The 26,583-nt window shown below is 38.4% G+C and overlaps 1 protein-coding gene and 2 pseudogenes across 4 annotated transcripts in view; 1 reads left to right on the top strand and 2 right to left on the bottom strand.

Moving 5' to 3' along the window:
- The window catches only part of DDX50 (DExD-box helicase 50), a 32,226-nt gene extending 11,893 nt beyond the window's left edge, over positions 1-20,333 (top strand). For all 4 annotated transcript variants that reach the window (XM_030334649.2, XM_030334648.1, XM_030334650.1 and 1 more), the window contains 8 exons: positions 2,499-2,648; positions 9,582-9,743; positions 10,207-10,326; positions 11,332-11,405; positions 11,630-11,789; positions 14,849-14,983; positions 16,399-16,443; positions 19,833-20,333. In XM_030334649.2, coding sequence (XP_030190509.1) covers positions 2,499-2,648; positions 9,582-9,743; positions 10,207-10,326; positions 11,332-11,405; positions 11,630-11,789; positions 14,849-14,983; positions 16,399-16,443; positions 19,833-20,111 — 1,125 coding nt within the window. In that variant the 3' untranslated portion in view covers positions 20,112-20,333. The remainder of the gene's footprint in view (positions 1-2,498; positions 2,649-9,581; positions 9,744-10,206; positions 10,327-11,331; positions 11,406-11,629; positions 11,790-14,848; positions 14,984-16,398; positions 16,444-19,832) is intronic.
- LOC115527185 lies at positions 6,708-7,316 on the bottom strand (annotated as a pseudogene).
- LOC115527670 lies at positions 17,568-19,535 on the bottom strand (annotated as a pseudogene).
- Positions 20,334-26,583: the final 6,250 nt, after the last annotated feature.

The raw sequence follows: 26,583 nt of genomic DNA, 5'->3' as shown, positions 1-26,583 counted from the left end.
ATAATTTTTTTAAAGTTTATTTTGAGAGAGAATGCGTGCGCACACCTGTGGGAGCAGGGAAGGGGCAGAGAGAGAGGGTGAGAGAGAGAATCCCAAGCAGGCTCTGCCCTATCAGCATGGAACCTGACTTGGAGCTCGAACCATAAATCACATCATGACCTGAGCTGACATCAATTATTGGCCACTTAACAGACTGAGAGCCACCCAGATGCCCTATTTTTATTATTATTATTTTAAATGTTTATTTATCTTGAGAGAGAGAGAGAGAGAGAGAGCATGCACATACCTGCACAAGTGGGTAAGGGCAGAGAGAGAATCTCAAACTGAGCGTGGAGCCTGACCTGGGGCTTGATTTTATGTCTGTGAGATACGAGATCACGACCTGAGCTGATATCAAGTCTCATGTTTTTTTGTTTTTCTTGTTTTCTTTTTAAATGTTTATTTTTGAGAGGGAGACAGAGACAGAGTGCAAGTGGGGATGGGCAGAGAGAGAGGGAGACACAGAATCTGAAGCAGGCTTCAGGCTCTGAGCTGTCAGCACAGAGCCCGAGGCAGGGCTTGAACTCATGCCACGAGATCATGACCTGAGCTGCAGTTGGACGCTCAACCAATTGAGCCACCCAAGTGCTCCAAGAGTCGGATGTTTAACCTACTAAGCCATCCAGGTGCCCCTGTATTACATTGTAAAAACAATTTTATTGAGATATAATACATGTTAAAGTGCACAGATTTAGAATATACAATAGCAATTGAAATATAATACATGTTAAAATGCACAGATTTAGAATACACAATTTTATCCCGAGCGTTTTTAAAAGATTTTTATTTTTACTTTTTAAAATATTTTTTAAGTTTATTTATTTATTTATTTTGAGAGAAAGAAAGCCTGTGAGAGTGGGGGAGGCAGAGAGCAATTGAGAGAGAGAGAGAATGAATCTCAAGCAGACTCCATACTCAGTGTGGAGCCTGATTAAAGATTTTATTTTCTTTAAAAAAATTTTTTTTAATGTTTATTTTTTTGGGAGAGCGTGAGCAGGGGAAAGGCAGAGAGAGAAGGAAACCCAGAATCTGAAGCAGGCTCCAGGCTCAGAGCTGTCAGCACAGAGCCTGACGTGGGGCTCAAACTCACAGACCGCGAGATCATGACCTGAGCCGAAGCTGGATGCTTAACTGACTGAGCCACCCATGCGCCCCTACAGATTTTATTTTTTAAGTTATCTCTATACCCAGGATGGGGCTTGAACTCACAACCTGGAGTTTAAGTGTTGCATGCTCTACTAACTGAGCCAGCCAGGTACCCCTCCCAACATTTTGTCATGAAAATTTTCAAACACTGAAAAGTCAAAACAATTTTACAGTGAGCACCCATATGCTCATATTATAAATTTGTTTTTATTTATTTATTTATTTATTTATTTATTTATTTATTTATTTATTTATTTATATTTGAGAGAGTGTGCAAGAGGGGCAGAGGGAGAGAGAGAATCTTAAGCATGCTCCAAAGCTCAGTGCAGAGTCTGATGCAGGGCTTAATCCCACTACCCTGGGATCATGACCTGAGCCAAAATCAAGAGTCAGATGTTCAGCCAACTGAAACACCCAGTTTCAGTAGGCACCCCTACAAAGTTTCTGAGGCAAAATTCACAAAATTAACTGTATAACATGTATATATTCATGATGTTGTGCAACCATAGCTTTTGTCTACTTCCAAAACACATCATCACCCCAAAAGGAAACCCAATAATCATTAAGCAGTTGCTCCCCATCATCTCCTTTGCATAGCCTCTGGCATCACCAATCTGCTTTCTGTCCCTATGAACTTACCTATTCTTGATGCTTCATAAAAATGTAGTCATACAGTACATGACCTTTTTGTGTTGGGCTTCTTTCAGTTAGCATATTTTTGGGTATTTGCAATTTTTAAAGATGAGATTTACATATTAAAAAGCCAGAATTTCAAGTATATTTGTTTAGTTTTGACAAATTCATAAATGTATATAACCTGACCTCCTAACCACATGTAGAAATATTACCATCATCCCGGAAATTTCCCTCATGGCCCTGCTCAGTGAAGTCCCCCATCCAGGGACAGCCACTGTTCTGATTTTTTCCACATAGATTAGTTATGCCTATTCTAGAACTTGATATAAATGGAATCCTACTATGTGTGTTCTCTTTCTGTAAAACTTCATTTACCTAACGTGTTTTGAGATTAATCCATATTGTTGCATGTATCAGTAGTTGATTCTTTTCTCTTTTAGTTTTTAGTTCCTTTTAATTACTGAGTAGTATTACATTGTATAAATATACTAGTTTATATATCCCTTCACCTATTGATGGCCGTTTGTATATTGTTTTCAAATGGGGTTCAGAAGAATTGTCGTTTTATTGTCTCCCAGAAAGGCCAATTCTTGAACAGATTAGGAAAAAAATATACAAGGGAAGTCATTTTCACTAATTTTAATGAAACAGATAATTGGTATTTTCTTTCCTCAAAGCATTTGGCCATCCAGTGCCATTGGTCTCAGAGGCCAGCAGTTATTGGAGATGTCCTTCAAGTCTACAGTGGGTCTGAAGGGAGGGCTATTATTTTCTGTGAGACCAAAAAGAATGTAACTGAAATGGCCATGAATCCACACATAAAACAGGTAAGTCTTTTCTGATGCTTCTCAAATTGAGATTATAGGGATGACTCACTGAAGAAAAATATTGTCCTTTGTGGACCAGGTTTGACAGTATTTTTAGAATCGAATCTAATTCAGAAGGAAGTTATAGCCAACCTTTCATGATCTTTTAAGTGAGGATAGAATTCTACCCATTTTCATGAGAAGGTTTTTCAAGACTTTGCATAAATTGATCTTGAAAATATAAAGCTTGAAACAAAATGAATTCCTGTGGGTAAGAGTGGGTAATAGTTGAAAGCTGTGTTATAAAATGAATTACAAATGTTTATTGAATGAATGGATCAACTGCAACAATTAACCTTATTTCATCCAAATGCCCACTCACTTCCTGCTCCTGAATTATTTTTATGCAAACCCTAGATAACATATTATTACATATTATAAATTTTTGGGTATGTGTCTCTAAAAGAAAAGAATTTTTTTAAACCTATAATAATGTTACCACATCTAAAAAATTAATAGTAATTAATATTTTCAAATGTCAATTTGTGTTCAAATTGTGAATTGCCTCATGATTGCTTTTTTTCTTTTATAGTTTTTGTTTAAAAACATTTTTTTAAATGTTTGTTTAGTTTTGAGAGAGAGAGAGAGAGTACATGAGCAGGTGAGAGCCAGAGAGAGAGGGAGACACAGAATCTGAAGCAGGCTCCAGACTCTGAGCTGTCCCCACAGAGCCCCACGTGGGGCTCGAACTCATAAACTGTGAGATCATGACCTGAGCTGAAGCTGGATGCTCAACCGACTGAGCCACCTAGGGGCCCCTATAGTTTTTGTTTTTATAGTTTTCTTTTGTAGATTCAAATAAGATTCGTAAATTGTGTGATTTTATTATATCTCTTTCTTTTTTTACTTTTTTTAATGTTTATTTTTGAGAGGGAGAGCATGAGTGGGGAGGGGCAGAGAGTGAGGGGGGACAGAGGATCTGAAGCTGGCTCTGTGCTGACAGCAGAGAGCCTGATGTGGGGTTTGAACTCAGGAACCGTGAGATCATGACCTGAGCTGAAGTTAGTCGCTTATCCAGCTGAGCCACCCAGGAACCCCTCAATATATATCTTTAATGTATGGATTCCTTTCTCAACTGTTTTTTCTTGTAGCTTTTTTTTCGTGTATTTTTTTTATTTTTTGAGAGCACAAGAGAGGCAGAGGGAGAGAGAGAATCTTAAGAATGTGGGGCTCAGTCTCACGAGTGTGAGATCATGACTTGAGCCAAGATTCAGAGTTGGGTGCTTAACCAACTAAGCCACTCAGGTGCATCATCTTTTTTGTTATTTAAGAAACCCAAGTTTCCATCATCTAGAGTATTGTTTCCCTGTGAAGTCATTTAACATGTTCCTCTGTCTTCTTCTGTATTTCCTGGAAATTCAGGTTTGTTTGTTTATTTCGGGCAAAACTATGTTATAAGAGTGTATAATGCATAGTTCTTTCTCTTTAAAAACTCTTAAAAAAGTTTTTAAACTTAAAAAAACTCATAAAAAACTCCTTAGTTTTTATGTCAGTGTCTCTCCAGTCAATTTTGTTGTCTGAGAGTGGCATAGTAGATTCTTGAAGAAGGGCTTATGGAAATAATATTACCTGTTGATAATAGATTGTTTGTGATTTGTAATGATACCTGAAAATCATTTGGCTGGATATTAAAATACTTGGTTCATATTTCCTTTCCTTCAGTATCTTAAATATGTTTTGCCATTGTTTTTGGAGTAAAGCATATCCCACTTTCTGAGCTCTGGCTGTCTTTTCCCTAACTTTTTTTTAAAGTTATTTATTTTGAGAGGGTGGGGGGAGGAGGGGCAGAGAATGAGAAAGAGAGAATCCCAAGCAGGCTCTGTACTGTCTGTGTAGAGCCTGACACAGGGCTCAAACCCACAAACTGTGAGATCATGACCTGAGCCCTGAAATCAAGAGTTGGACGCTTCAACTGAACCACTCAGGCGCCCCTTCCCTCATTTTTATGCGGATCTTCTATTCCTTTGCTTCTGTAATCCCTGGTATCCTCAGTTTGGATCCTAGGTCCAACACTTTCTCCTCAGTGTGGAGCTCTTCCTGGCAAGGAAACATTGGCTTATTAGTTTTGAAAGTTCACATAGGGTCCAGGCTGCTCCAGCCTCTTCCAGATCTTACCTCTGGATTCTTAGAATCCTCTGGAATCACCATTGAGTGTACAAAAACTCTGCCACGTTCAGCTGCTGTTCTCAAATTGGTCCGTTAGGCTTTGCAGGGAGTATCTGTTCTTAGGACCAGCAAATCTCCCCACCTCATACATACACACACATCTGTCCCTACCTGCTCATGTTTTGGAAATCATGAAAATACTTTCACTTAGTTTTGTCATAGATGTCTGTGGATTTTTAATTTTGTTATACAGTTGCTCTATTTGTTTTTATGGGAGAACGAGAGATTCAAAGACTATTCTGTCAACATCTTCCTCAGTATCATTTTAACTAATTGTGTAGTTTTAGCTTTGTATACGGTATACACAGATGCCAAATGGTGAAAGTGATTGAGGGTGGTTGATTCACCTTTCCTGGTACTGCCTTAGAACACCTAGCAGCAGCAGTGTTGCAGCCGCTCTTGTTCTGTCTCCTAGGGAGGAACTGCCTTGCTGCAGAAGCTGGGTAAGAATTCCCCTGCTTACTGGACGATAATCAGCTTCTGTGGCTGAGAGCAATGCAGTTTCTGCTCTGCTGGTTTACTGTTTAGGTCAAAAATAGTAGCATATCATTATAGGTTATACAGGATTTTAGGGACTGTTGAGGGAACTTCAGTGGTTATTTTCTTTGTTTTTAACTATTTTTTTCCTTAAGGTCAGATTTTACCAAGAAAAATGCTTTCTTAATTCTAAACAAACCTACACACACACACGTGTGTGCGCATATGTGCACACACACACAAACTTTTGGAAAATAATTTACTCAGATGTTAGAGACCTGGAAACCATCACTGTGTTTTTTGTTTTTGTTTTTTTTTAATTATTTTATCACTACACCAACATGGGGCTCCAACTCAAAACCTCAAGATCAAGAGTCGTATGCTCACCAACTGAACCAGCCAGGTACCCCCATCATTGGCATTATTAATGTATTATGTCCCTTCTTAGGACTAATTATCAAGAAAAAAATCAATGTTTTATCAAATTTTTTTAAAGGGAATTTGAGGGGTGCCTGGGTGGCTCAGTTGGTTGAGCATCTGACTTTGGCTCGGGTCAGGATCTCGCAGTTGATGAGTTCGAGCCCTGCAACAGGGCTCTGTGCTGACAGCTCAGAGCATGGAGCCTGTTTTGGATTCTGTGTCTCCCTCTCTCTGCCCCTTCCCTGCTCATGCTCTGTCTCTCTCTGTCTCTCAAAAATGAATAAACGTTAAAAAAAATTTTTGTAAAAAATAAAGGGAATTTGAAAATTTCACTATGAAAAACTGTCCCAACTGTTTAACATATGTTTGCTTTTGACTTCTTTTTAAAGTGTTTATTTATTCTTGGGAGAGAGAGAGCATCTGGGGAATGTCAGAGAGGGAGGAATGTCAGAGAGGAATCCGAACCAGGCTCCAGGCTCTGAGCTGTCAGCACAAAGTCCAACATGGGACTCGAACTTGTGTATTTTTTAGATTCTATCTTCCATGGCTGAAAATGGTCCATTTCTTTCTTACTACTGTTGCAGAAAATTAAAATCTGGGAGTCAAGAATAATGCTTCTTTCCTTTCTACCTCATTTCTCCTTTCTTCACCAGGTCCCCCCAGTTTCATCTGACAGTAGTTCTTGAATTCATTTATGGCTTAGCCCCCTACTTACCTTTCCAACTTCATCTTATTATACTTTCCTGTCATTTCTGTACACTCTTCCATGTCTGCCATGTTTCCTCACACCACAGGGCTCTTGAACTTGTAATCTTCCTTGCCTAGCAACTCCTACTTATCTTTCAGATAAAAGTCTAGAGCACCACTCTCAGGGAATTCTTCCTTGCTCCAAACTAGGTCAGATTGTCCTTTTTTTTTTTTTTTTTTTTTAACAGATAAATGGTTTTTATATTCCTCCTCCCCCGCCTCCTCTGCCTCCTCCTCCTCCTCCTCCTCCTCCTCCTCCTCCTCCTCCTCTTCCTCATCTTCTTCCACCTTTTCCCGGCAACTTTAGCAGGACCCTTTGTGCCATCAAACTTTCCTTGGGACTTATAGTCAGTGACATCCTTCTTCTCTACTTCTCCTTCAGTTTTCCTGCCTTATTGTTGTAAGGCTGCTTTTCACTGTCACTTAAGTTATTCCCCATTTCACCCAGCTTCTTTGCCGTGTCTCCAACGGAGATACCAGGGTTTGTAGATTTGATCTTGGGGCAGAATTCTGAACAGAACAGGAAGAATCCAGACGGCCTTTGGGGTCATTAGGGTCCTTCTTCTTGCCTCCCTTAGCTGGTCCATAATTCTTCATTTTCCAATAATAATGCATTTCATCTGCCTTTGCCATTTCATCAACTTTAGACTTTTCTTTCCCAGATGTTATCTTCCACCTCTCAGAGCACTTCTTGGAAAATTCTGCAAAATTGACAGGGACCTCTGGGTTTTTCTTCTTAGGTTCCTCTCTGCATGTCTGCACAAAGAAGGCATAAGCAGACATCTTGCTCTTTGGTTTCTTGTGATCACCTTTAGCCATCCTGACTTTACAACATTTATCTTGCTGATTGACAAGCTCCCCATCAAACAGTGGCCATGTGAGGGCAGAGACCTCTGTTCTCTTCTCTGCTGTTTCCCCAGTATAGGATTGCCCTCTTATAAATGCTCTTTGCCTCTTATACCCGTGCATCGATTACGGTTGTTGGCTAAATTTGTGTGTCTCATAATTTGATTAACTTCCATCTCCCCTACCAGAGTATAAAGACCATGAGGACAGAGGCAGTCTTATTTTTGTTTGCAATTTTATCCCTGGTGTCTGACATTTCGTAGGTTATAAAGTATTAGTTGAATGCATAGAGGGTGATTGGCACTGCCTTGGTGAGGCCACTGATACGTCTTTTGAGTTCTACAACAGCCTGCTACCTAGGTCTCTAGCTTTTGTCTTTCTGTTTTGCCATTTTCTAATACATTCTATACATTATAATCAGAGTGTTCCTTCTATAATGCAAATATGTTCATGATAATCTGAATATGTTCATGATAATCCTGTTTACAATCATTCAGCTGTTTCATATTGTTCTCAGGATATAATTCATATTCCTTTCCAGCCTCATCTCTCATCACTTTTCCCTTTACACACTATGCTTTATCAATACTCAAATATTGTAGATCCTCAAGACACCCTGTTCATGTATGAAGTTTGTTTGCCCAAAACTCCCTAGCCTCCTGCTCTCCTTCTACCTGACTACTGGTTCCTTATTATCTGCCAGGCCTCAGCTTCAGTGCTGCCTTACCCTTAAACAAAATTAAGTTAGGCTTCCCTTGTAAGTATTCCTATAGCAGCCTGCACCCGGTCGTAGTATATATCATCATACTGTATCGAAAATGCCTGTCAGCTTGTGTATCCCAGGGCTGTTGCTTCGTGATTGTTCCAGAATCTGGTGCACACCAAGTATGTGAATTCATTCATGAATGCTTAAGACTTGGTTACTAAGGTTTAGATGTGGACTGTTACGAACTTTTTAATTTTAATAGTGTCTAGAATTCTAGGAAATATGTTTATAATAGTAGGAAAATTATTTTCAGTACAAATGAAAGGTAATATATAAATCACATAAAGAAGGCTCAACTTCACTAAATACTATAGAAATGTAAATTAAAACATTGGGAAATCATTTTTTGCCTAAATGATTATCAGATTTACAAAGATGGTAATGATTCACAATACACAGGGTAGGCAGGTTATGATGAAGTAAAGACTCATAAAGGTTGAAGAGTAAATGGGCACAACCTCTTTTTATAATACACTTTTACAATAGCTATTAAAGTGTTAAATGTTTATAATTTTAAATATTATTTATTTATTTTTAGTGGGGTGATGGGGAGAGGGGTAGAGGGAAAGAGGGAGAGATTCTTAAGCAGCCTCCATGCTCAGCATGGAACCTGATGCAGGGCTTAGTCCCATGACCCTGGGATCATGACCTGAGCTGAAACTGAGTCAGACCTGCAACCGACTGAGCCACTCAGGTGCACCAAATGTTTATAATTTTTGACCCCAAAATTCAACTTGTAGATATGTTTCCTACTGAAATACACATATACTGAGTGGTCCAGAGGTATAAGTACAAAGTACTTATAGTAGAGTATAGTACTTGTAGTATTATGAAAGATGAAAACTTGGATATGACCCAAACATCAGTAGGATATTGCTAAAATATATGACATTGCATCCATATGAAGAAATCATATCCAGTTTTTAAAGATTAAGTAGAGTTATATCTATAGATGTAGAAAAATGGCTAAGGTAGTAAATTTATAAAGTATTTCATTGTTTTGAAACAATACATATATGTATATAGTATGATCCCATTTTTATAAATAAATATATAATATTATAGTATATGCCGTTATGTGTGGGTTGTGTGTCTTGTATGTTTTTTTAAAACAATATCTGGAGGAATATTCACCAAATGGTTAGTCAATTATTATGAGGCTGATATTAAGGGAAGCTTTTACATTTTATATTAAATATTTAGTTTCTGTAATAATTGGTCTTTTTGAACAATAAGCATGCATCATGTAATTACCAGAAAATAAGATTGGGGCACCTGGCTGGCTCAGTCAGTGGAGCATCTGATTCTTGATCTTGGGGTTGTGAGTTCAAGCCCTACACTGGGTGTAGAGATTATTTTAAAAAAAAATTTTTTTTTAAAGTAACAAAAAAAGAGTACAGACTGTATGCTGTTATGGTGCTATCAATTGCAAGTGTGAGTTGTACACTTACTTTTTCTCTTTTGTCAAATAGAATGCCCAGTGTTTACATGGGGACATAGCACAGTCACAAAGAGAAATTACCCTGAAAGGCTTCAGAGAAGGTAGTTTTAAAGTTTTGGTGGCAACCAATGTGGCTGCCCGTGGTTTGGACATACCTGAGGTGGACCTGGTGATTCAAAGTTCTCCTCCCCAGGTAAGAAATGAGATTTTATTTAGGGAATAGAAGAACAACTGTATAAATTGCCATTTTGCTTATTTACAAGATGTTGCCTGGGATATGCAAAATATGTTATCTGTTCTTCCTCTTAGCCATTTTTTTATTAATGCAGTGTTAAATTAGTCAGAATCTGATGCCTTAGCAAATGATTAACTTTCCTTTTTGGATTTAAAGCGTGGAATCCTGCAAAGGAATTATAAAAAGTTGTCATATGAAGAGCCCTGGGATTAGGTGGATTAAAAAAAATCCTATTTCTTTTATCCAAAAATTCAGCATAAAAGTTCTTTGGAATGTTGACAGAGCAACAAGATTGAAATAATATATTTATTGGTGGTAGTAGTTTTGTTATTATTAGCATTATTTTTTGAATGTTGGAATGACTGTGTTTACTTGCCAGATTTTTTTAAGAAGTATTAAAAAATGCCTCTTTTATTTTTAGGATGTTGAGTCCTATATTCATCGTTCTGGACGCACAGGTAGAGCTGGCCGGACAGGGATTTGCATATGTTTTTATCAACCAAGAGAAAGAGGTCAACTACGATATGTGGAACAAAAAGCAGTAAGTAGAGTTAAATTATTTCAGGCTTATTATCTAAACGGTGCCTTAGAGCTCTTTTTATATTTGTTCTCACAAATAGATCCTTATAACTATTTTCTCAGTTTAAGCTGCATTTGGATGTGAAGCATGTGGAGAGCTAAATTTATATGAGCTGCAAGACTTTGTTTTGATACAGCTTTTATTGTGAAGACAGAAGAGCTGACTTTCTCATTTTTCCCTTGAATTTCTCCCTTGATTCTAAAATCAGAAGCACATTGTGATTTCAGTATCTCATAGTCCAGCATTGTGAAGGGGTGACTGTGACATAGTCTTGGTGTATTTATAAGATTATATTGAATAATAGTACAATGGCCAGTTTCTATAAGAAATTATGTACATTTTTTTGTGGCCTGTATTGTTTTGTGGTATTTTACATTTTTTCGTATTTTTATGATGTGTGTTCTTTGTTTTTCTTTCTTTTTTTTTTTTTTTACATTTATTTATTTTTGAGAGACAGAGCACCAGTGGGGGAGGGGCAGAGAGAAAATGAGACACAGAATCCGAAGCAGTCTCCAGGCTCCGAGCTGTCAGCACAGAGCCCGACATGGGACTCGAACTCACAAACTGTGAGATCGTGACCTGAACCCAAGTGAGATGCTTAACCGACTGAGCCACTCAGGCGCCCCTTTGATGTGTGTTTTTTAAACACTATTTCATCTACTTTGTAAAATGAGATAGGGTAATAAGAAAAAAAAGTTGATAGACATAAACAGCATCTTTTTTCCTCTTTTAGAATCAGCTTTATTTTGTAAGTGAAATTTCATGATTGTAACTAAGGGCAATTAAATTTTTTTTCTCTTTCTAGAATTTGTAATTGATGATTTATTAGAAAAAAAGCAGGTCTTTTGATCTACTGGGGCTTGGAAATCTTTAAGTCCAAGAAATGGAAATTCAACAAACTATATTAATTTAGGAATTAATTGTAAAGACTTCCATTTTTCTTTAATGTAATTCTTTCATTTTCAGGGAATTACTTTTAAACGTGTAGGTGTTCCTTCTACAATGGATTTAGTTAAATCTAAAAGCATGGATGCCATCAGGTATGCTTTCTGACCTTGCTGAATAAGTTTTTCTTTTGTATTAGGCTATTCATCTTTAAGCTCTCCTAGTTCAAATATCAGAAAACTTAATCACCAGTTTTACCAGCAGACTTTTAGTTATATTAAAATACGAAAACGTTGCTCTTTCTTTTCCCATTCATTCTCTTATCTTTAATTTTTTACATTTGTCTTGACCAAGAAAATGTACTATTTTTAAACCATAGGTCTCTGGCTTCCGTTTCTTATGCTGCTGTTGATTTTTTCCGACCATCAGCTCAGAGATTGATTGAAGAGAAAGGGGCAGTTGATGCATTGGCTGCAGCATTAGCCCACATCTCTGGTGCATCAAGTTTTGAACCACGATCTTTGATCACCTCTGATAAGGTAGAAATCTATGAGAAAATTATGTGATTGAGAAAAGATTAAAATTGAACCATAGATAATTCATCTATCTGGAGAGAAAACCATGAAACCTTTACTTTGCCAGTACTGTGTTAACTGAAACTTACATACCAGAATCTATTCTTTATTTTGTAAGTTGCCATGGAACCATGCAAATCAAAGCATAGACGCTATGCAGTTCACACAGTACCACGGAAAGGAAGGATTGCCTGTATATGTGGAGGGGTGTGTGCATGGTGTGACACTACTGATCTAGTCCCCTGCTAGATCAGTGTCAGATGTCAAAACAAATCACATCAGAGCTATTGGTTGCAAGTAGTTAAAACGTACTCACCGTGGTATAAGTGAGGAGAGTCCCTGGATGACTGGACCCATCAATAAGAGAGCACTCTGATGTCTGGGTGGAGAGAGAAAGATTGAGAGAAGGAGTTGGTGGGAGAGGGGAACAAAAAGAGCAGGGCAGATAAAGTTACTTGGGACTATTTGGTGGTGTAGGATAAATGAGTACATCTGGTGTGTCTGAGGTTTTCCATCTGGCAAGTGTTAATGGTTTAGCCAAATGTCATTTTGCTGGGAGTGACTTCATGTGTCCATCTCCCCCCCACCAGCACACTGTGTATTTCTAAAAAAACATCAGGATTTGGGGCACCTGAGTGGCTCAGTCGGTTGAGTGTCTGACTCTTGATCTAGGCTTAAGTCATGATATCACAGTTTATAAGTTGGAGCCCCACAGTTTGTTAGTTCAAGCCCCACATAGCACCCTGCACTGACAGCATGGAGCCTACTTGGGATTCTCTCTCTCCCTCTCTGTCTGCCTTTCCCCTGCTCACTTGCTCTTGTTCTCTCTAAATAAATGAACATTTTTAAAAAACCATCTGGATCCAATTCAAGTTCATATGTTACATTTGGTGTTAATGTTTCTCTTAATCTGGAACTATTTTCCCATCATTTTTATTTTTATTTTTTTAAAGAGTATAGATTAGTTGTCTAGATCAGAGTCTGAAACTTCTCACCTGGATTTTTCTGGTTTTCTCTTTTTCATACATCATGTAACTTTTCTCTTTATTCAGCTTTTCCTGTAAACTGGAAGTAACGTCAAAGCATGATTTTATATTCAGGTTAGATAGTTTTGGCCAAAGTACCCTGTGGGTGATATTATATATATATATGCATTATATATTATATATTATATTGTATATAGCATATATATGTATTTTATACTACATTACATCAGGAGGCATATGATGTCAGATTGTTCCAGTACTAAAATTGCTTAGTTTGATCACTTGTTTACAGTGGAAACTGCCATGTATTCCCTTTGTGAAGGTATCTTACTCTCTGTAGTTGGGGTTTTGTTTTTTGTGTGTGTGTTTTGTTTTGTTTTTTATTTGAGAGAGACAGAGAGAGTGTGAGTTGGGGAGGGGCAAAGAGAGAGAGTCCCAAGCAGGCTCCAGTGTCAGCACAGAGCCTGATGCAGGGATCGAACTCACAAAACTGAGATCATGACCTGAGCCAAAATCAAGAGTCAGTTGCTTAACCCACTGAGCCACCCAGCCACCCTGCCACCAAATACTTCTTAGGAAATTACTTAAGCCATATTTTTTAGGAAAATGTTGATAGACTTTTAGGCTAAGAAGTACCTAAGAGATCATTTATTCCCAGCCCTTATCTAATAAAGGAATCCCTCTTTGGCAGATGGGTCATCTAATTTCTGATTAAATATCTTAGAAACAATGTTAGTGGGTTTGAAATTTTTTTATAGTTTAAACCAAAATCCAGAGTCTTTACCACAAATGAACTACAGGGTCTTCCCCTTTGTACCTCTTTGACCTCATCTCATCATTCTCCCCTTGTTTCAGCTACCCTAACCTACTTGTTACTCAAACATAAACCTACTTTCACATAAGACCTTTGCACTTACTTGTACTGTTTCATATGTTCTTTTTTTTTACCACGTGGGTTCCTCCCTCACTTTATTTAGGTCTCATCATAGATCACTGTATTATAGAGGTCTTTCCTGATCACCCTGTCTAAAATAGCTTACCTTTCCCTTTACTCTCGATTCCCTTGTCTTGCTTTATTTTTCTTCATGATGCTTATTACTATCTAGTGTTTATGTTTGCTTATTTACTGTCTACCTCACCTCATCACCACCACTTCTATTCCCAACACTAGAATATAACCTTCATGAGAGAAAGGACTATTTACTGCTAAATCTTGAGCACCTACTATGTCTCTGGCACATACATAGGGGACACTCAGTGGATATTTGTTAGATAGATGAGAGGATCCTGGCTGGCTCAGTCAGTAGAGTATGCAACCCTTGATCTCAGGGTTGTGAGTTCAAGTTGCATGGTGGGCATAGAGCTTACTTAAAAAAGTAGATGAATCCCTCCCTATATCTTCTTCATGCTGATCCTTTTGCTGTCCAGTGAAGTTTTACAGAACAAGTAATCTTTGCATATGTAATAGTCCTTCAAAAGTTTAGAGATTTATGTCTTCTTGTTTTTCCACTCCAAGCTTTGACTCTTTCAGCATTTCCTTAATTCTTTACAACTTTTTCTCTGATGCTCTAGGTTTTTTTTTTTTTTTTTTTTAACATTTATTCATTTTTGATAGAGAGACGAGCATAAGCGGAGGGGTGGGCAGAGAGAGAGGGAGACATAGAATCCAAAGCAGGCTCCAGGCTCCGAGCTTCAGCACAGGGCCCGACATGGGGCTCGAACTCACAGAGTGTGAGATCATGACTTGAGCTGAAGTCAGACGCTTAACTGACTGAGCCACCCAGGTGCCCCTCTGGTGCTCTAGTTTAATTATTTCTTAAAGCATGAGTCTTTACAGCAACACAAAGAAGAATTGTTCTTTCAAATATCTGTAAGCATTAGTCTTCTATTAATACGGTTTTAAAGAAGTTATTTTTCTTTAGCAGCCATGTTATACTGATGTCTCATGAAAAATGTAGTTAAGTCATGAAGTTAGAACTTCATTGTCCTACTTTTGCAGCCTTTTTCCCAAAGATAATGTGACTTTTAATTTTTAAGGGGTTTGTGACCATGACTCTGGAAAGCCCGGAAGAAATACAAGATGTCAGTTGTGCTTGGAAAGAACTTAACAGAAAGCTGAGTAGTAATGCTGTGTCCCAAATTACCAGAATGTGCCTCCTAAAAGGAAATATGGTAGGTTTTTCTAGACAAATAAAAAGCTTTTTAATCAACTACTATAAATGTTTCTAAAGCTCAGTAGATTTTCTTTTCTTTTTTTTTTTTTTTTTTTTAAAGGCTAATAGGGTGCATAATACGGTTTTCTCTGTGTGATGGTTTGTTTCCAGTTGTAAATTTGGGGAGTTTTATAAAAATAATTTACTCTCTAGAAAGCTGTAAGTCATTCTGCTTAGTTTGTCTAATAACCAAGTTATCTAAGTTTCTGCTTTTGTGCACATATTATCTGTGGTTGTATGTGTTTTACTCTATGACTAAGTAACTTATAATTTCAACAGCTGAACAGCTCTGTTATTTAGAGAATATGCAGTGTTGAGTTTTAAGTGGCCTGCTTTGGTTGTTAATGAGGATAATGAAGTAAAGTAAGAATTTTAATACATTTTTGAAACAGCAAAGTTAAAACTATCTCTAATATTAGTGACTGTTTCTTCTAATGGTTTTGAGGAAAGATGTTATATTTATTCATCCAACTTTGCTACATAGGTTTATTCTAGCCTAGAATTTATTAACTTTATTATTTATTGGAAATAATCATTTCTCTCAAAGTTTAATATTACCATTAAAAAAAGTTTTGTGGCAAATCTGAGACAAACGCATTCAGAAAAAATATGAAGGGCATGGAAAATCTAACAAAATCTTTAGGCCAGGCTAGTTGCTGTACTTGAGAATTAAATTAACTTTCAGTTTATTGACAACCAGTACCAAAGAAGAAGCATCTTGGGTTATATCATTCCCATTATCCGATAAATACTGCATCTCTTCAGGATAGAAATTTTCCAGCACTAAATTTTCCAAAGAATTTATTACGTGGATCATTTTACAGTGGACATGGAACAACATTAAAGTGTCTACAAGAACTTTTCTAGAGAGTACTCTATATTTTTAGTAGTAGATTCCTGTTAGATATTTTTTTTACTTTTCAGATTTAGAAAATAAAATAAGCAGCCACTCTCATGCATTATTTATATGTTAGTTGTTTTTTTTTTTTTTTTTAATTTTTTTTTTTTTTTTCAACGTTTATTTATTTTTTTGGGGACAGAGAGAGACAGAGCATGAACGGGGGAGGGGCAGAGAGAGAGGGAGACACAGAATCGGAAACAGGCTCCAGGCTCTGAGCCATCAGCCCAGAGCCTGACGCGGGGCTCGAACTCACGGACCGCGAGATCGTGACCTGGCTGAAGTCGGACGCTCAACCGACTGCGCCACCCAGGCGCCCCTATATGTTAGTTGTTTTAATCTTATAAGCATTCATGGGACACACCCTATCTTTTCTTTCTTTTTTTTTAGCTGTAAGATTACCAGCAAGTACTAGTGTATTAGTAAAAATTGAACTCATCTGCATCTAAATAAAAATTTTTTCATTTTGCTTTTAGGGTGTTTGCTTTGACGTTCCTACAACTGAGTCAGAAAGGTTACAGGTATTTTAAAAATTTTATCTGTTAAATAGTTGAATATTTAACCATTTAAAATAGTAATTTAAAAGAAGTCATTTAAAAGAAGTCACAATATCATTATGATGCCTAAGTCAATTAATTTTCCTTTATAGAATATATCTAGGCTATATCATAATTTAAAACATTTATTATAATTTCAAATATAAAAAATAGAATTGCATAATAAATATTCATGTACCCATCACCCAGCTGCAGTTGTGATCAGCTCACAGCTGTTTGTTTCATGTCACTTCCATCCATTTTCCTACTCTCCTGTATGTATGCTTTTGAGAGAAATTGTAGGTATTCTGTCATTTCAACCATAAATATTTCCATATATCTACTAGGGATACTTTTTAAAAACATAATCATAATGCCATAGTTCAAATACCTAAAATAATAATTCCTTAATATCATCTAATTTTGTGTTTAAAATTTCCCTATTGTCTCCTAAATATTTTTTATTTTTTTGTCTCCTGAATATCTTAGAATATAAGACCCATACATTATAATTTGATGTTTCTTAAGTCTCTTTTAATCTGCAGTTTCTTGCTCCTTTCTTTGTCACTTTAAAAAATTTTTCTTGTATTTTATCTGTTGCAGAAAGAGATTGTCTACCAGATTCCTACACTATAGAATTTGACTGTTGCACTACTGTGCATATTTATAGATGTATTTGGGGGTGATTCTGTTTTTTAAGTCTTTTTAAAAAATAAGAATATATCATGAACACATTCCTTTGTCAACTATACAGTTATTTTTTAACAGCTCCCTGCATTTGGCCATGTGGGTGGTCAACTTTTCTTTTCTTTTGTTTTTTAAAAATTTTTATTTTAAGTAGGCTCTATGCCCAACGTGGGGCTTGAACTCATGAAGCTGAGATCAAGAGTCGCGTGCTCTACTGACTGAGCCAGCCAGGCACCCCTGGTCAACTTTTCTTAATGTTCTGTTTTCTGACATTTAGGTTATTTCCAGTAATATACTGTTATAAACAGGACAGCCATGAATGATGGTATAGCTAGCTCCGTTTTTTTGGTTTTTTGGGTGTTTTTTTGTATCCAAATCTGTTTATTAGGATAGTTTCCCACTCATGCTAATTCAGGGTGCTTTTACTGCCGTTGCTGTCTGAAGGAGCATCCTTCTGTAAGCCTTGCTTTTCTTCCTGTTGGCTGGCACAGGACGGTGGAGCAGCTCACAGACACACCACTGTTTGTGTGTGGTTGAAGTTGGTGGTGATTTTGTAGCACCCAGGGTACCTCATATCCATGAAGTAGGAGTTGGGGCCCCGCACCAGGCGCTTCTTTTTGCCCTTCCTCTTCTCTTCTGGGGACGGGTACAGGAGGTCCTTCACAAAGGGCTTGTTCTTGTGGGCAAGTTGTCATCGCTAAAAAGGGGTAGCATAGCTAACTCTTTATGCATTGCCATGTTTATCTCTTCAAGATGAATTTTTTTTTTTTTAACGTTTTTTTTTTATTTATTTTTGGGACAGAGAGAGACAGAGCATGAACGGGGGAGGGGCAGAGAGAGAGGGAGACACAGAATCGGAAACAGGCTCCAGGCTCTGAGCCATCAGCCCAGAGCCTGACGCGGGGCTCGAACTCACGGACCGCGAGATCGTGACCTGGCTGAAGTCGGACGCTTAACCGACTGCGCCACCCAGGCGCCCCGATGAATTTTTTTTTAAATGTTTATTTTTTTGAAAGAGAGAGCAGGGAAGGGGCAGAGATAGAGAGGGAAAGAGAGACAATCCCAAGCAGGCTCCTTGCTGCCAGCACAGAGACCTACACAGGGCGTGAACCCACCAACTGTGAGATTATGACCTGCACTGAAACCAAGAGTTGAACACTTAACCAGCTGAGCCACCCAGGTGCCCCTACGTGAATTTTTTTAAGTTTATTTATTTATTTTAAGAGAGAGAGAGAGAAAATACGCGAGTGGAGGAAGGGCAGAGGGAGAGATAGAGAATCCAAAGCAGGCTTCTAGCTGCCAGCGCAGAGCCCAGCATGGGGCTCAGACTCACGAACCGTGAGAACATGACCCAAGCTGAAATCAAGAGTCCAAGACACTTAACTGACTGAGCCACCCAGGGCCCCAAGCTGAAATTTTTTTTTAATGTTTATTTACTTACTTAGAGAGAGAGAGAGAGCACACAGGGGAGGGGCATAGAGAGGGAGAGAGAGAATCCCAAGCAGGCTCTGAGCTGTCAGCACAGAGTATGATGTGGCGCTCAGCCGCATTAACTTGTGAGATCATGACCAAAATCAAGAGTTGGACACTTAATTGACTGAGCCACCAAGGCACCCTTAAGATGAATTTTTTATTTTTATTTCTATTTTTATTTTTATTTAATTAATTAATTATTGTTTATTACTATAATATATTGTCAGGTTAACTAACATATAGTGTACACAGTGTGCTCTTGGCTTCGGGAGTAGATTCCCATACTTTATTGCTTCCATACAACACCCAGTGCTTGTCCCAACAAGTGCCCTCCTCAATGCCCATCACCCATTTTCCCCACCCTCCCCCCCCACCCCCGCTCCTTGCCCTCCCTCAACCCTGTTTGCTCTCTATATCTAAGAGTCTCTTACAGTTTGCCTCCTTCTCTGTTTGAAACTATTTTTTTCCCCTTCTCTTCCCCCCCGCCATGGTCCTCTGTTAAGTTTCTCAAATTCCACATGAATGAAACCATATGGTATAAGATGAATTTTTTAAGATGATTGCTTGGCCAGAAGGTTTGTGCATTTTTAAGGCTTTGGTCATATATTGCCACTAGTTGTATGTGTTTGTCTCTGCTCACTCTTACCAACAGGGTATTTTAATATTTACTTTCCTTGGCAACTCATGATTACAATGAACAGTTAATGTAGCAGGATATAACATAGTGATGCTCTTAGGAGCGTTGATTTGTATATCTTGAGTTGTTTACCCTGACCAAATTATTTCCAATGGCTATGTATTTTTGTCCTCACCTGTGTTGACAGGTTTTAATCTTCATCACTAGCTCTCACTTCTTGCTTCTGTCAATATAACTGCTGAAAGAAATGCACTACTTGTTAATGGCCTACTTGTTTCATGCCAAGAAATCAGTGCTCTCTTTTAGAGTGTATAAACTGAGTATGAAATAATGAGCCTCAAAATAAGCCTGAGAATTTCTCCTAAGACTAAAATTTAGGAACTTTAATGGATGTACTTTGAATATGTTTTTGGTTTTGTTTTCTGGCTTTCAGTTTTGTTCCAGAAACTTTGAATTTAATGGGAAGATTAATTAGCTAATAGTTAATGGACATTAAAAAAAGAATCTCCTGTACTCAGTGTACTTGCTTATGGTTTCTATTTTGCATTTATATTAATCCTCTAAATTCCCCCAACAGGCAGAGTGGCATGATTCAGACTGGATACTTTCATTGCCAGCCAAGTTACCTGAAATTGAAGAATATTATGATGGAAACACATCTTCTAACTCCAGGCAGAGGAGTGGCTGGTCAAGTGGCCGGTCTGGCCGATCTGGCCGGTCAGGTGGTCGATCTGGTGGCCGGTCAGGTAGACAGAGTCGACAGGGGAGTCGGTCAGGAAGTCGACAAGATGGTAGAAGACGAAGTGGGAATAGAAATCGATCAAGAAGCGGGGGCCACAAACGGAGTTTTGACTGAGTATTTGATAGTTAATCTACCAGTGTGAGCTTGCCTATTTCTGCCTAATCATGTACATTATCCACCAAAAATTAGGTCATCATAGTTGAGGTATGTGTCTGCTCTTTGCAAAGAAGTTGGTCATATTTTTTTAAAAAGTGTTTCACAAGAATGGTTGTAAACAAATCTACTTATCCAGTTATACCTTTGAATAAAAAAACCTCCTTTTATTGTCTCTTTTCACTATGTGTTAAGAATTTTGTCAGTGTAATCTTCTACAGTTTCTTCTAAAACATGACAGTCAAATTAATCTTAAGATTACTTGCATTTTGAAAAATGTGGTGTATTTGTATTGAGATCATTCCTTCCATAGGCTATGTAGTAGAAAAGAAATCCCTTCTACATTAAAGGGATATATAAACCATATATATATATATGGTTAGGTATATATATATATACCTGGTTGGGTATATATATATGGTTGACTGGTTAGGTATAACATTTAAATTCTAGATACAGTTAATTAAAAAGGTGTGCAAGCAGTGTACGCTCAATAATTTATTCACCAGATAATGATTGAAGTCTACTATGTGCCTATCACTGTGTTGATCACTAGGGATTTAGTTGGTGAACAAGGCACAGCACTATCTTCAAGGAACTTACAGTCTAAAGACAAACAGTTTTGAATGAAATTAACATCTAAAGGCTAAGATGGATGGATGGTAGGCTAAGATCCTACCTGGATGGAATGTTAAGGACGTAGTTCGGGTACACCAAACCAGTCTTAGGAGTCAGAAAGGCTTACAAGCAGTGATACCCAAAAAAAGAAGTAAAGCAAAAGTAGCCATTGATCTAAGCAAGTATGTGTGAATGGTTGGAAGAAGCGTTCAGAAGGGAGAGGGTTTACAGGCAGGGAAAACAGAATATGCAAATAACCAGAGCCAAAGAATACCATAGCAAGTCTGAGGACCTACAGTTCAGTATGGTTTGCATGTGACAGGCAGAGGGAAGGAATAAGAGAGAGTGAGTTAGTATTTAACAGGGACCTTATTTTAAAGGCCTTGTGTGCATTAAGTTTAAACGTTCTCTTGAAGACTGGTGAACCATTAAAAGATTTAAGGTAAGGAATGACATAATGAGATTTGTGTTTTAGAAAAGATTATTGGCTACACTGAAGGGACTGGATCAGAGAAGGGCCAGATTGGAGGTAAAGAGACCTCTTATGATGCTGTTGGAACAATCTAAGGTAGAGGTGATGATGGTCTGCATTACTAGTAGGTAACATGTTTTGATAAGAACTGAGGCATTTGGGAGCTTATTACTTGGCCAGAATCCCAGCTGGATCAATGTAATGGAATGAGGATTTAAACCCAGATAAGTCTACCTTCTGAACCAGCATTCTTAACCACTGTGCTAAATAGTTGGTGGGTGGGGCGCCTGGGTGGCGCAGTCGGTTAAGCGTCCGACTTCAGCCAGGTCACGATCTCGCGGTCCGGGAGTTCGAGCCCCGCGTCAGGCTCTGGGCTGATGGCTCAGAGCCTGGAGCCTGTTTCCGATTCTGTGTCTCCCTCTCTCTCTGCCCCTCCCCCGTTCATGCTCTGTCTCTCTCTGTCCCAAAAATAAATAAACGTTGAAAAAAAAAATAAAAAAAAAAATAAATAAATAGTTGGTGGGTGACACTGAGAAACATGCATAGATTTCCAAAGTTTTTTTTTTTTTAAGTTTATTATTATTTTTTAGTAATCTCTATACCCATTGTGGGGCTTGAACTCATGACCCCAAGATTAAGAGTTATGTGCTCCTCCAATAAGCCAGCCAGGCATCCCCAAAGTTTTTAGGAAATAAAATGGTTAGGACTCAGTACTTGATTGAATTGGAAGATGAGAGAGATGCAGAAGTATAAAACAGGTTTTTGTCACTGAGATAAGGTACTAGGAGGAAGAATAAGAAAAGTTATGTGGGGAGGGAGGGGGGATATGATTAGTTCAATATTAGATATATTTTAATATTGAATAGCCCATGAGATCTTAAAAGAAGATGTAAGAGGAGGTTAACAGTATACAGTTGGATTTGTAAGTTCGAAGCAGAGAGAGATTTGTTCTAGAGGTGTAAAGATTTGGGAATAATAAAACGTAATTATAGTTAAGGCAGTGGAAGAGTATATCTAGTGAAAGTATAGTAAGAAAAGAGGACTAAGGAGTAAACCCAGAGGCAAACTAATGTATTCACTACATAACAGAGGAAGGGAATCCCATCACTATCAATAAGAGGTAAGAAGAAGGCAGAAAGTCCAGAAGTATGAGGCTTTCAAAGGAACCAGAAGATGAGCCTGAGATGGCCATTGGATTTGGCAAAAAGGAGACGTTTGACGTGGGGAACACCCAGAGTAATAAAGTGTTGAAAGTAGAAACCATTGGAACAGTGGGTTCAGGTGGAAATGAGAGATAAAGAAGTAGACACGACAAATCTGTCTTCCAGAAATTTGTCTGTGAATAGAGAAGAATAAGCTAAAGCTGGAGTGAAAGAAAGGACATGAGATGACAGTTTTTTGTATGTGTGGGCTGGGGGAGGATGAAGGAAATTAGAGCATGGACTACTACTACAGGAAGGAGCCAGAAAGGAGGGAGGAAGAGAAAGAACATATGATGGAGCAATATCTCTATGAAGACCCAGAAGGATGAGCTTAGGCAGACAGAATTTAGCCTTAGAGGTAGAAGCACATTTTGCCAGGAGGAAAGTATGGTTATCACGTAGGTGAGTTTGCAGGTGATAAGGTAAAAATTAAGGGAGTGCCTGCCTGATGTCTTCTATTTTTTTTTTCTGTGGTATTCTTTCATGGTCATCTACTAAGGGTGAAGAGGGAAGTAGCAGGCTAGGAGATCTGAGAAAATGGGAGAAACACTGAGGTATCAACTGTAGAACAAGATAGCTTACTAGGGAAACTGAGGGTCACAGGCAGCTTTGAGGATCCAGCTGAGATTAGAGACTTCATTTATTCTGGCAGCAATTAGAGCACTTGAGTGACTTCCTGTAATAACATTTCAGTATTCTGTTGTGGGAATGGAGATGGCAGATACCTGCTTGATCCAGGATTGGGGTTTTGCTCTGTGAGATGAAAGGATGAAGAACTTTGGCAAAAGTGATCGGAGTAATGGTCCGTGGAGTCTAGACTGCCTAGGCATTGAAGTGGAGGTAGGGTTGATAACTGGGAGAATATAGAAGGAGCAAAGACCTGAAGGTCACTGAAAGTTCTCTAAATTTGAGATTTCAAGAGTGGAGCAGTTGGGGAGAAGACAAGTTCAGGTTTTGGTAGCAGGCCTGTTCAGGGGCAAAGGTCACTTCAGATGAGATGGTCAAAGAACTGAGAATCTAGCATTCTTTGGGTGTTTTCATGGATAATGAAGTCTTTAGGACTGAGGAGGGAGAGGAAGACTGAGCCAATGAATGGTAGAGTTTAAGTTATGGAACAAGAAAGCGTATAGGGTGATATTGCCACATATCTTCAAGGGGAAAAGGGCATTTGCATGATAGTGAAGGAGTAATAGTTTGGAAATGGTTTTGAAGAAAAGAAGAGGACATGGATACCAGGGTACGTGGGATATGAGGGAATGAGCAACGTGTGAGGGAAAGCTGCAAGAATAGTATTTTTCAGCAAACCCAGATTTCAGTTAAGCCGGGGTGTGTGGGGGGAGGACTCAGTGCTGGATTGAGAAAGGGAGAGGTTTTGATTATGGGAAATGATTAGGTTCCAGATAGCCATGACTCGGGGGAAACGTGTCAGTTGGCTCTGCATATGAGTAGCTGTGAGCTCTGCATTTATACTGAAGATGAAATCGGGGCTCATTCCTACAAAGGTGCATGAATCCTAGTACTTTAGTCAGAGTAAGTTGTATACCTACAATGCCCCAGGCACCATGTTCAGGGTACAAAGGTGAATAATGTGTGCCTGGTCTCTGCCCTCAGGAACTCAGAATCTAGTGAAGTAAATGGCCACAGAAACCTAGGTCCAGGGCAATGACTAGTGCAATAATTTGAGAGCTCTGCACAAGGGCACCTAGCCCAGCCCAGGAAACGGGGGTGGGAGTTCAGAGAAAGCTTTTTGGACATGATGATTGAAAATGGATTAAGTCAGGTAAAAGGAGCAAAGTGGGAATGGACATCGAGGCAAAGGCATAGAATAGCTAATAAAACAAGGTCTAAGCATGGTGAATGAGAAATAGCTCTCTTTGCTGGGCTTCTCACTTCACGGAAAGCAGTGATGAGAACAAGGTAAGGTCCTATCTCGGAAGGCTTTGTAGGCCTTGTTTTGAAACCCATTGAAGGCTTTCAGGGAAGTGAGTGAAAAAGATAAGCACGTAGGTGCATGCTAGCAGGGTGGAGGTAGATTTTAGGGGTCCACTTGCTAAAGGCTGGCTTCCCTATTAGCAAGGAAGATGGGGCAGTTCCTAAAAAAGATTAAGTAATAGCCTTCCATACCTTCTAGAAGAAGGTGGGGGCAGAATTCTCCTCTTTGGGCTGCATTTAGCCCCTTATTTTTGCTCTTTCTTCATAGAGCCCAGCACCCTCATGCTTCCACCTTTTGGCTATTCAGAGCCTCCTGTTTGGTATTTGTGCCCTAGTGTGGTCACTTAACAGCTATGAATTTAATTAAATCAGTTACCCTGATCTTCAGTTTTTGAACTTGTAAATGTCTGTCTTATTAGAAATTTGAATAATAAATTCACATTTATGTGTGAATGTCTGAGAGCTTCCTCTCACACTGTTTTTGTTTCACATGTCTTGTGGGTAGTGTTTAATGTTTTTTTAAACCATATTCCTTTTTCATATTAGTAATATGCATCCATTGTTGAAAATTTGAAAAAAATAGAGGAGCAAATGGAAGAAAATAAAAACCATCCATAATTACATCACTCAGATAATTACTGCTAACATATTGTTGTGTAGACTTTTGAATCAGTGTGTGTGTGTATGTATGCATATTTTTTGAAACAGAAATTCTCCCCCCATTTTATGAAAACACGACATTATCTACATCAGAGGAAACTGGTCTGGCGAAATCAATACCCAGAACTTCACATTTCCAATCAAATGTATGTATAAGACCTATTTTTTTCCTACTTGTTGCTGAATTTTTTTTTTATTTTTTTTTAATGTTTATTTATTTTTGAGACAGAGAGAGACAGAGCATGAACGGGGGAGGGGCAGAGAGAGAGGGAGACCCAGAATTGGAAGCAGGCTCCAGGCTCTGAGCCATCAGCCCAGAGCCCGACGCGGGGCTCAAACTCACGGACTGCGAGATCGTGACCTGAGCCGAAGTCGGACCCTCAACCAACTGAGCCTCCCAGGCGCCCCTTGTTGCTGAATTTTATACTGATAACTAGATTTAATGCAGTAATTTGGCTGCCTTTGACCCAAAAAGGGCCTTTGCAGGCTTCCTCTGAGATTTTTGGCCTTATGCCTATGTGTGGGTATATCACAAAGGAACTTACATATTTTATAAACCTTGACTACAGTTTTCCATTAAGGAGTGTTCTGGGCTCACTCAGTTGTCGAACATCTACTGGTAATAAAAATGTCCCTGTATGGTTTATAGCAGTATCACAGAGGTTCCTTAAGGGAGGGACTGGGCCTTCACTAAAGGTACTCCAAACTCCCACATACAATGCTGAAATCCTAGATGTTAAGCATTTTATCAGTTGGTTGATTGCATTCATGCTTCCTCCCCCTTCTACACCTAATACCAGGATGATTGAATTGCTTTCCTGTGTGGGCATAGAGCTAAAATTTATTTCAAGGGATTTCTCTGTCTTCCCCACACCCCAACATTGCCATTTTAATGGTCAATCAACTTTTAGTGTCAATCTACCATGTGCCTATGTACCAGGCGCTGTTTGAAATCTTTGGGATACAAAATAGGTAAATCAAGGTTCCTAGCTCAAAGATATCACAGAGTATAAGTTAAAGAAAGAGTTGCTGTAGATTTACATAAGTTTACCTGTTAAAAAATTGAGACTGTGAAACATCAAGTAACAGTTTTATGTGAAACATGAAAATTTTCCATTGAACTGTCATTTTAAAATGTGCAGTAAATACAGAAATAAAACTTCTGCATTTACCTTTGTCATAAAATGATTATATTTTAAGTTGTCTTTCTAAACACCTACAAGTTTTAATGGCTGTCATTTATTGTGCTTTACGTGCCAGACACTGCTAATCCCTTTTCATTCATTATCTTACTTAATTTTCTCAGCCCACGAGAAACTCATTGATTTCTCCTGATTTCATGCAGGAGAAACTCAGGTTCCAATTAAGTAATGTGTGCAAAATCAGAGAAAGACCAAGCAGTGCAGGCTTTCAAAGCCAGGCATGATTTCAACGGATTTTTAAAAATTATTCCCAATTCTTTGGATCACTAGTTCTTCAGAGTTTAGTGACATTGTCATAGATCATTCTATGGATGATCATGGACCACTTTCCTCAACTCCTCGAATTA

The sequence above is a fragment of the Lynx canadensis genome, chromosome D2 (assembly GCF_007474595.2).
Source record: "Lynx canadensis isolate LIC74 chromosome D2, mLynCan4.pri.v2, whole genome shotgun sequence".
Lineage (NCBI taxonomy): Eukaryota > Metazoa > Chordata > Mammalia > Carnivora > Felidae > Lynx > Lynx canadensis.
This window is presented reverse-complemented; position numbering and strand designations above follow the sequence as displayed.